The following is a 10,829-nucleotide window of genomic DNA, read 5'->3' as shown; positions in this document are numbered from 1 at the left end:
ACTTGCAAAGCAGTAAATATAGACACCTTTTAGATTTTTATAAATATATTTTGAGTTTTGACAAGTGTTTTGAAATTTTATTCAACAGCCAGTTCCTAGCAATCTGCCCTCATTTAATTTTAAGAAAGCGCTCAGCTTACCTTTCATAGAAGTTCTTTCTGTTTGTACTCATATTTCACTGGTTTGTATTATGATGCATAACTACTATTGTGATTAATAATACCGCACAACTAACACACAGACAGATTTGGTTGGGGTTTCTTTGTTGCCCCCTGCCTCCCCAAAACCTAAAATAATGCCTGGCACATAATAGGCACTCAATAAATATCTGTTAAGTGAATACATGAATGCTCTACAACTGACTCTTCCTAAATATCAGATAGAACAGGTGGGAGCAGAAGAGCCAGAGGGTCCCTGCCAGCCTAGGGCATTTGCATGCTATGGGTATTGGTCAGTATGTTTTACAAGAAGAACGGAGTTATTACAGTAAGTCAATGTTTGGCTAAAGGTGCTTCTCTGTACTTTGGTGATACATTTAATTTAGCAAAAACTCTTCCTTACTGTCTGTGCAAAATGGAGCTCCACCTAACTTGCCTTTAGGAATAAATGACCTTCCTCCATGTTAACCTGTGACTAATTTAACTCCCTATTGTCCAGATAAGCTTTGTGAAACATCTGAAGCTGTCTGTGGGGGCCAAGCTCCTGAAGGGTGATTAGTAACATGTTCTCTCTTCAGTGTTCCTTGGGACATTTGGAATCAATTAAATATTCAAATAGAGGTTCCCTCAGATCTCTGGCCAGGCTCAGCAGGTTTGTGAGGGGAGAGAGTTGAAGGCTATGATTCCTCACACCGGAATCAATGGCTGGAGAGAGATTTTTAAAAATACACTCTCTAGCCTTCCTGGGTCTGCAAACAAATAGTCACACATGATTAGAAATGATATAGAAAAATAGCAGGAGCCTTGTTGAGAAACTGGGGTTATAGCACACCCAAAAACTGCTGTCACACAGTGGTTTTTTTAAATTTTTTTTATGTTTTATTTTTCTTTTTGAGAGAGAGAGTGTGAGTAAGGGAGGGGCAAAGAGAGAGACAGACAGATAGACAGAATCTGAAGCAGGCTCCAGGCTCTGAGGTGTCAGCACAGAGCCTGACTGACATGGGGCCCGAACCCACAGACCATGAGATCATGACGTGAGCTGAAGTTGGACGCTTAACTGAGCTACCCAGATGCCCCTGAGTGTCTTGAAGACAAAAAGAGTTAGTCCTTTGGGCTGTTGTATAAATGTAATGGTATGGCCTGCATGAGCTAAGAATGGGTTTTACATTTTTAAAGGATTATAAAAGAAAAAGAATGTGTACCACAGATTGTATATGGCCTAGTAATGTTAAATATTTATAGTCTGGTCTTTTATAAAAAGTTTGATGATGCTTGGTTTAGTTTGTTTCCATCATATGAACTCACATAAACATTACTATTATTAATTACTATTACCACTAATAGTAATGATCTGGTGCAGTGGGGACAGGGAAATGGATGAGTGCCCATTACATGCCAGGCACTTTGGTAAATGCTTTGTTTACACACTCTAATGTATTCACTGAGCAGTCCTTTAAAGGATTATCTCAATGATGGAGCCAAGAAAACAGAAGCTCAGGGAGGTTAAGTATCTTGCACGTGTCTCAGGGAGAATGGAAAAGTGTAACTGGTAACCGCTGAGGTGGTGGTGTGTTTATGCCATGAGGTCCCATTCCCAGTTAAACGCTACTGGGAACCCCCCAAACAAAAGTTACTCTGAGTAGAACTGAGGCAGCAGAGCTAGCAAGTTCACTTCTTTTTAGAACAAGTCACTTGAAGTAGCAGGCAACATTTCAAAAGACGAAGCCAGAAAGCAACATGAAAATGGGTTTCTAACTCAATTATTACATTATCTGGCACGCTGCACACTTCTAATATTTTGCTTAGGGTGAGAATAAGTATCAATGGAACAGAATTGCCTTTTGCTTATTTCTTTGCCCAGTGAAATGGTTAGAAGTCAGCAGAAGAGTACAGTTTAATAAGAATCTTCAAAATCTAACTAGTCATAGTAGAGCTATTAGTCCTTGATTTCATCCAACGTGGGGTGGGAAGGATATCTTCCAAATGGCAGCTCATTTTACTTAAGTACTTGGTGTTTCCAGATGAGTTTCTAGTTCTCCATCATGATAAATTAATATATCCTATTTTATTATGGTGCCGCAAACAAGATCTCTGAAAGGCTCAACTCTTACAAAAGGCCCAACTCCCCTGAAAAGCATCAGGTATCAAAATGCAGCCAGAAAAGATGGTATTAACTGGAAGGGGAAAACAAAAAAGAAAAGAAAAAAAGAAAAAAAAAGGCGCTCATTTTAATGAAGTCGAGGTGTAGGACAGATTTATTAGCTTCCATTTTTCCAAGTTGCATGCTGGTGTATTTCCTGCCCATATTTCTAAGCTCAGCAAGTCTCTTTGTGGATTATTTTTTAATGATACATTTCAAAGAGCGTGATGCAGCCATACCCACTACACCTGCAGAGACACACCTGTGATGCTACACACACAGCCTCCCTCGTACACACAACCCAACACTCCAACAGGAAGCAGATCTGTGTGATCTGCCAAGGTCCTGCCATTCTCAAAAAGAATTGATACTGGAAGCCAGATAATATAGTCTCAAAAGTAATAACCAATTGAGGATTATTCCTGAGCAAAATGGTCCTCAAATTCAGGGTAGTACAGTCCATCATTTTCTGCCCTAATTTCTTTTTCCAATGAGATGGTAAGACAAAGAAATACTAATTATTTATAATGCTACAATACAGATACCTACAATATCCTTTTTCAGACTTATTTTTAGGCACACCGCTGGCCCATTACTTATCCATTCAAACATGATTATTCCATGTTTACGGTGCATCAGGTACTCGACTTGATACTTGAGGAAGGAATACGAATAAGGATATAATAAAATTTAAAAAATTCCTTGAAGAATTTTTCTAATTATCTAACTGAATTTAAAAAAAAAAATTAGTAAACCTCCAAGATCAATTAAAACAAAGGACTGGTTCTGCCTACAGGAATTAAAAGAACAATACCAGGCACGACCAAGAAGCAAGTGGGTATGTGGCTGGTTTATACTAGCGACCCCGTTATACAATGGAATGAAGGGAGATTCCTGTCTGAGACATTAGTCACTAGGCTCCTGTGCCTATTTAAATCTAAATTCACATTAAATAATATTAGAAATGCAAGTCTGTTATATTTAAGTACTTAATAACCATACATATCTTGAGTACACCTCATAGGATAGTGCAGACATAAAAATTTCCATCATTGCAGAAAGTTCTATTGGACAACACTAAGAGGACAAGGTAAGGCTGTGCCACTTCCTGCATAGTAGTCTCAAATGTATATTAAAGAGTTTAAACTTTAAATAAAAGTGGTTTGTAAACTACCATATTCTGCTAAGTCCTTTCAGGGGGAAAACAATACTAACGAGTATCCTAATGACTTGTTTCAACCATTCAGTTTCTCTACTTAAGACTTGTTTTGTTTTGTGTTGTCTTTTTAAAGAGAGAAAACCAGAACAGGAGAGAGGGGTCCAGAGAGAGAATCACAGCAGGCTCCATGCTCAGCACAGCCTGACACAGGCTCGATCCCATGACCCGAGGATCATGACCTGAGCTGAAATCAAGAGTTGGATGCTCAACCAACAGCCACCAAGCACCCCTTAAAAGACTTCTTTTGAAGAAAGATCTGCAGGTTAACAACAAAAAAGGCTGGAAACCCACTGCAATGGGCAATTGGAAACCCCCACCTATTTTTAAGCAGGGATATGACACTAGGACACAGATTTGGATTTTAGAAATAATGCTTCTTAATGCAGCATGCAAGATGTGTGGGAAGACACTGGGCATACCAAGATCAGTGGAGGCTAATGAGATGATAAAGGACACATTTCAGTGAGACTTTAAAAAAAATGCACAATTAAGAATTTGCTTTACTAAATTTATTCCAAGTAAGAATTGTGCACACAGCAGGCATATTATTTTCACACAAAAACCGGCACTGCAATACAAATATTTAACACTTTGGCCATGAAACTCAAAAGTATTCGAAAACTTCTCAAGGTGTTTAAGTCACTGCATTCTTTAATATTTATAATCCATGCTTGTTCAATTATAACTTCTAAAGTTGTTCAATATACATTCTTTATACTATTGCTCATTACACTATTCATTATGCTTATTATATATTTAAAACTTTTCTGAAACTTTGTTTTCCAAAAAATAATGTTTTTAGAACCTTCAAAATATCCTTATGTACCTCTCAGCAGTTACTGTAAAACCAAAGCTGGGGTTTCAAGCAGCAGGGGCGCAAGCCACACCACTTCTCATTACAGATAGAAGGCATCCAGTTTTATAAATAGCTCTCTTTCACCCCTTGTTCCTATTTTAATATGCCAACCATTACTTCACTGATATCCCAGAGTTTTCTTGCAACAGACTCATCCACAGCTTTGGGCAATAGTTCTTCCTCTTTACAATCCCCAAAGTACTTCCCCGACACACCTTCCACCTCAGGTGAAGAGGCTAAATAAACCGAAGTCTGGGCACCTTCTACTGCGGTTTTGAAAAAAGCCCAGGACACCAAATTGAAAAGCGGTTTGACCAACAGTGGAATGTGTATGTGCCTGCCAAGATTCGTCCGCACAATGCCAGGGTGTAACACATTGACGGTGACGTTTGTGCCTTCCAAGCGGCGGGCTAGTTCTCTGGTGAACAGAATGTTAGCCAGTTTGCTCCGACTATAACAAAAGCTTTTATTATAGCTTTCTTCACTGTTCAAGTCTTCAAAGTTGATGTCTCCATATTTATAAAGTTTGGAAGAAACCACCACAATTCTGCTGGGAGCTGAACTTTTGAGGAGCCCGAGGAGAAGATTGGTGAGTAGGAAGTGCCCCAGATGGTTCACTCCAAACTGCATCTCAAAACCATCTTCAGTCTTCATGTAAGGACATTGGAAGATCCCTGCATTATTGATTAAGACATCCAGTCTAGGCTCTTCCTTTAAATGTCAAAAAGAGAATGAGACAATTATGAACACGGGCCTAAAATCAAATAAAAAAATTCTTGCAAACTATCAAAATTCTATAAAGTGCCTTTATGGGTTTTCAACAGTTGAGGGTGGGTGGGGGGAGACCTGCATGCTTAACAGGGGCCTGGCCTTGTGCCTCTCACATGCTGGCTCATCTAATACCCTCAAGCACTCTAAGAGCAAACTGAAGCACCGATGTTAGGGGACTTCAAACAGGGCTCCTCAGTGGCAGATAAAAATTGGAAGATGCAATCTTCTGACCAAGATGCCCCTATTTTTAATTAGTAAGCTAGCTTGCTTTTCTAATGGGGAGTTTCAAACCACAGCTAGAGAACTGATGTGAGCTGCAAAGTGGAGACACAGCAGAAGGCAGGTCAGCACTGTTTATTCCCAGAGCCGCTATTATCAACACCAGGGCCAAATGAGGATTTCTCTGTTCTGTAGCTTTCTAAAGGCAAATGGTACCATGGGGATACAGCAACTTCAAGTGGTCTCCTCAAAACTGGGACAAGCAATATGGAGGGTCAAAGATCCAAAGTAAGACTGGAGGGGACCCCAAGAATAAATCAAAGAAATATTAAGAAAATAGTTAAGTAGGTAATATCAAAATATCAGAAACACAATGGAAAAAAAAAGAAACAATGCAATGAAACAAATACTAAGTCTCATTAAGTCTCACAATGACAGCAAAGGACATTTAGAGAGCAGTTAGCACCAACAAACACCTTTAACCTCTATTAGGATTCTAGAACTCAGTTCTTTTTTCCCTATATGAAATCCACCCCTTTCAAGCTGCCAGGGACCCCCAGCTAGATCTATATAGTCAGAATTCTGCACTTTGACCATACTCTCCTGCATCTCTCCCAAATAAAATGCTAACATTTAGACTGTCCGCAAAAGGAAGTCTTTTTCATTTCTTAATTCATAGAAGTTGGTTTTCCCCCAGCCCTTTCCTGGCTCCTCTGTCTCTTCTGATGGGCAGAGAAAAAATGTACAACATGTTCCAGGTGTAAAGACACAGTGATGACCTCCGATTAAATTAATTTGAGGTCAAACTTCTGATTTCACTGGCCCTTTTGCCAAGTCTAAGTAAAAAGAAAAATGTGTTAAATTTCACAACTGTTATCACAGCCTACCTGTCAGAGGATCAACTATTTATCATTCTGTCTGTCTAAGCACCTTTGGCTTTTCCAACAGTCAACTTCAAAAAGAAGGCAAAAGTTCACCCGTAGGGGGAAGAAAGGAGTGTTCTTTTTTCACTAATCCTTTGGACGAGTTTCCTGTATTAATCATTTCTGAGCCATCATTCTTTCCTGGGCTTGTATTATTTTAAGACTTTATCATTCGCTTTTCTTTTTTAATTCAAGAAGATAAATGACATAAATACCATGAATACCAACCTGTGGGAAATTTATACTTCCATTAAAAAAAAATATATATATATATACATGGTTATTGTCGTTGAACTTCAGAGCCAGGAAGAAACTTAATAAAGTTTATCTCCTTAACTTTTAGTTAGTTCTGTCTCAAATGGCCAAAGTAGTTAAATGCCGGAAGTATCAGAAATGAGAAGCATTCTCAGACCCATCCATGTTTCAATGACTAGGAAGACCCACTTTTAATGCTTCAACATCTTTTATACATCAGTACTATTTCTTAGCCTGTTTCACCTGATAATGAAACACTAGTCATTAAGACAGACAAGAAAAGCTTTCTAGATCTGCAACAGCTCCCAAACTATGCATCAAGGTGCCCTACAGCCTCACAAGGAGCTCCACAGGGTTCTATGAGTAATTTTATATTTTCCAGGGAAACCAAGCGATAACCTGCCCAGCATCTCAAACTACCAGCTGCAGAGGGTTCATAACCTTCAACATTAAATTGTGCTAAATTCCTTTCAGTCATGTCCTATCTCTGCAAAGCCGAATTGTCAGCAAAATGCAAGTACAATGTTAACAAGCAATGTAGAACAAGAAAAAGGGATGGACATTTCCATTCTGATTCCAAAGAACTGAGAAGTTGGTGCAGTGAACAACAGGTGCACATTTCCCACTACTAATTATGGTTATTGACCAATGTAATAAGAATTTCTTTGAATTATGTGTATTACTTTTTCAAACAGCTACTAAGTTGTTAGGATGTAACTACTGGGTTGTTTGGACCTAATTACTTAATAAACTGACAGAATTTTCCTTTGGCCTACCAGCATCATGAAAAAAATTTTTAAAAAATCAGTTTGGGAACCTCTGCTGTGGACTCAAGAGGCTCCATTTTATATAGGCACTTTTCCCATGCCAGCTAATTTTTATTTTATTTTATTTTATTTTTGAGAGAGAGAGACAGCACTAGCAGGGGAGGGTCAGAGAGAGAGGGAGAATCTGAAGCAGGCTCCAGGCTCTGAGCTAGTTGTCAGCACAGAGCCCAACGCGGAGCTGGAACCCATGAACCGTGAGATCATGACCTGAGCCCAAGCCGGACGCTTAACCTACTGAGCTACCCAGGCGTGCTGCATGCCAGCTAATTTTTAACTCCACTTTTCTAGGGGCGCCTGGGTGGCTCAGTCGGTTGAGCATCTGGCTTTGGCTCAGGTCAGGATCTCACGGTTCATGGGATAGAGCCCCCTCCCCCGTCGGGCTCTGTGCTGACCGCTCAGAGCCTGGAGCCTGCTTCAGATTCTGTATCTCCCTCTCTCCGATCCTCCCCTGCTCACGCTCTCTCTCTCTCTCAAATAAATAAATAAATATTAAACAAAAATTTGCTTTTCTATATGCCCTTTTGTAAGTCACCTCTGCAGGAAACTCTTCTCCCTCAATTTCAACAGAGGCCATCTCCGCAATGGAATATTTTACCAGCCAACCAAAGAAATCCTACACCTCACTGGCAGGCAGCAGGAATATAGAGGCTAAAAGCAAGGACTTTGGAGACAGATCCTGGACAAATTACTTGGCCTACCTATGCCTTCATTACCTAGCGTTGTAAATTGGGGATAAACATGCCCACTAGGGTCGCTGTGAGGATTCGATGACAGTAATAGCTAAGGGCACTTTAATTGCATTATAAACCTTACTATCTGGAATGCTTGGAACACCTCCTGGCACATAGGAAACCTTCAGTAAATACTAAGTATTATATTTATTTGTCCCCGCTTAGAGCACTTGGCCACTGGGACTCAGAGCTCCAATATTTAGAAATCAGGCCAAATACTGTTTAAGGATGTGGTGCTAATGAGTCCATTGGTGGCGGTGAGCTAAACTTCCTACCCCAGCAGAGGGGCCAAATGGTTTCAAGGTCCCTGGCTCTAAGGTTCTCTGAAAGATGGCTTGGTGCAAACTCACTCGGGACACAGAAAAAAAACAAAAACAAAACAGTCCATGACTTAGCGGATCTCCTCCCGGGCGGTCCTCACATAACCAAAACAAAGGTTCAGAAACTGGCTTATTTTCCTCTTGGGGCCATTATTTTCTCAGCATCTTTGGAAGACAGAGGCCAGTCCTACCAATTTTCCCAGCCTGCACTCCCTAGCCTTCTCAAAACCGTCGGTTTGTGGTGACTCTTAGGCTCGGGCTTTCCCAAGGTCACACCCCCTGGACTCTGGGCGGCCGCCGGCCGCGCAGCCCACGCCCCGCCCGCTCGCGCGTCCCCGAGCTCCAGCTGGCTCCCGGAGCCCCACACCTGGAGCATCTGCTGACAGAAGGCGCGCACCGAGCGCAGCGAGGCGAGGTCCAACTCCTTGACGACGAGCTCGCCGGCCTCGCCGGCGTGAGAGCCCGGCCCAGGGCCCCCCGCCTGGCGGAGCTCGCGGCGGAGCTGACCCGCTGCCTCCTCGGCGCGCGCGCGGTCGCGGCAGCCCATGATCACCCGCGCCCCCAGGCGCAGCAGCTCGGCGGCGGTGGCGCGGCCAAGACCGCTGTTCGCCCCCGTGATCAGCACAGTCTTCCCGTGCATGAGGCCGGGGTCCCCTCCTCCGTGCCGGACACTGGACCCCACGAACCGCCGGGCCGCCAGCCACAGGGCCCCACCCAGTGCAGCCACGAGTGCCGCTACTGTAGCCACCACGGCCATGGCCACAGGGGCCGAGGGCCCACCGGCCCCTGCGCGGGACTTCCGGAGTAGCGGCGAGCGCCAGGGACTTTAGGGTGCCACCTGCCCGCGAAGAACTCTGGGGCGCGGCCTTTCGCCGCCTGACGGGACGGCGTGGGGCATGCCGGGACTTGTAGTTCTGCCTCCGAGGGCATCTGATTGGTTGGTGGAGTACAGCGCCCTGGGTCGTGGTGACTCCACGGAGAGGTGTCCAACCTGAGCGCGGAGAGTGAGCACAGGCCCCAGAGTAGTGGTGGTTGACCCCGTGGGAATGCCTAATGAATATTTCGAATTTGCAAATCCCGGACATCCGGGCTTGCTTAGTGTGTTTTCAGGTAAGGGTCCATGGAACTTGTTAACCGTCAGTGCAGTTTCCTTTCACTCTCGGGAGAATTGTCCCTGCCCATCTGGAGTCTGAGGAAGGGCTCTTTTTTATTATGCTGAGGCGAAGGACTCAGCAATATGAACCAGTCGGAAACAGAATGGACCAGTGGTTCTGGTTGGTTTAGCGTTGTATCAGAATCCCCTGCTGGACTCATAAGAAACAACACTTCTCCCCCCACCCCCAAATTGTAGGGCCCCAGTACCAGACTTTAGAATTCAATAGGTTCCAGATGGTACCTGAGACTTTGCAATTCTAACAAGTTTCCAAGTGATTCTGATGCTGCTCTGTGGACCCCAGTCTGAGAACTGAAAACCGTTATGGAGCTGGTCTCCGTAGCAAAAGGCATCCTCCAATGGTTTTATATGATACTGGCAGAGACAGAGTGGGAAAAGCCCACTCATTAGTGCTTTCATCCCTCCTTCCAGGAAACTACTGGATGTGTTAATGGAAGGGAAGGTGCTTCGTACACTGTAAAAATGATACAGAAATGTCAGGTCTTACTGCCACAGGGACCCATCTTCAAGCTGCAGACCTCATAGCTTTAGGCCAAGCTTTTCACAAGTCATTTATTCATCTACTCACCCATCCAGTATGTGCCAGGCCCCTGCCCCGTGTGAGTCAGAGGGAAATAGGACACCATTTCTTCCCTCAGTGTGCTTGTTGTCTGGTACAGACACCTCCCCTGCCTCGGCCCTCATTCTAGAGTCTTTAGAACGAGAGAAGAGACACACGACGTGTACAGTTTGAAATAAACTCCCTAGATTCTGTTGTTAAATTCTCCTCCACTCCTGTACATTTGGGAAGGATATCATATGCACTGAGCAGGCACAGTACCAGTAGAAGAGGGTTTCACGTGAGTGCTGAAGATGGAGCTCACAGAGGGGGAAGGAGCACTGTCCCTGAGGATTTGACAAGGCACCAGAGCAGAAATCACCAGGGGTGGGCCTTTATTTTCACTCTTTTGGTAATTTGAAGCTGCCTCTCAAACACTGATCCCAGAGCACATCTGTTTCCTCTTTCTTTTTCTATCTATCCGTGTCTTTTTCATCCTTCAAAGCTCACCTCAGGTCTCTCTGTAGTCTAACCACTTCCAGGCCATGCAGATCTCTGCCTCAACTTCATGTGTGATCCTCTCGGCACTGAGGACAAACAGCTTTCTGGTATTGACTATATGTTTGCATGCTTGACTTACTCTAAGGGACTGTCAAGATTTTAAATTTCCCAAAGGACAGGATTATGTCTGAGTTTCT

The 10,829-nt window shown here is 43.3% G+C and overlaps 1 protein-coding gene across 2 annotated transcripts; it reads right to left on the bottom strand.

Annotated features, from left to right (window-relative positions):
* Positions 1-4,008: 4,008 nt before the first annotated feature.
* Positions 4,009-9,257, bottom strand: RDH14 (retinol dehydrogenase 14). Of its 2 annotated transcripts, none has more exons than XM_029938260.1 (2): positions 8,787-9,257; positions 4,009-5,084 (listed from the first exon to the last, which is right to left on the bottom strand). In XM_029938260.1, exons 1-2 carry the CDS (start codon positions 9,174-9,176, stop codon positions 4,467-4,469), a joined length of 1,008 nt encoding a protein of 335 aa, XP_029794120.1. In that variant the 5' UTR covers positions 9,177-9,257; the 3' UTR covers positions 4,009-4,466. The 2 variants fall into 2 exon arrangements, with proteins under 2 accessions (XP_029794120.1, XP_029794121.1); XM_029938261.1 differs by having other exon boundaries at positions 8,817-9,257.
* Between the last annotated feature and the right edge of the window lie 1,572 nt (positions 9,258-10,829).

Source organism: Suricata suricatta, chromosome 4, assembly GCF_006229205.1.
Source record: "Suricata suricatta isolate VVHF042 chromosome 4, meerkat_22Aug2017_6uvM2_HiC, whole genome shotgun sequence".
NCBI lineage: Eukaryota > Metazoa > Chordata > Mammalia > Carnivora > Herpestidae > Suricata > Suricata suricatta.
The sequence above is the reverse complement of the archived record's forward strand: the minus strand, read 5'-3'. Positions and strand labels throughout refer to the sequence as shown.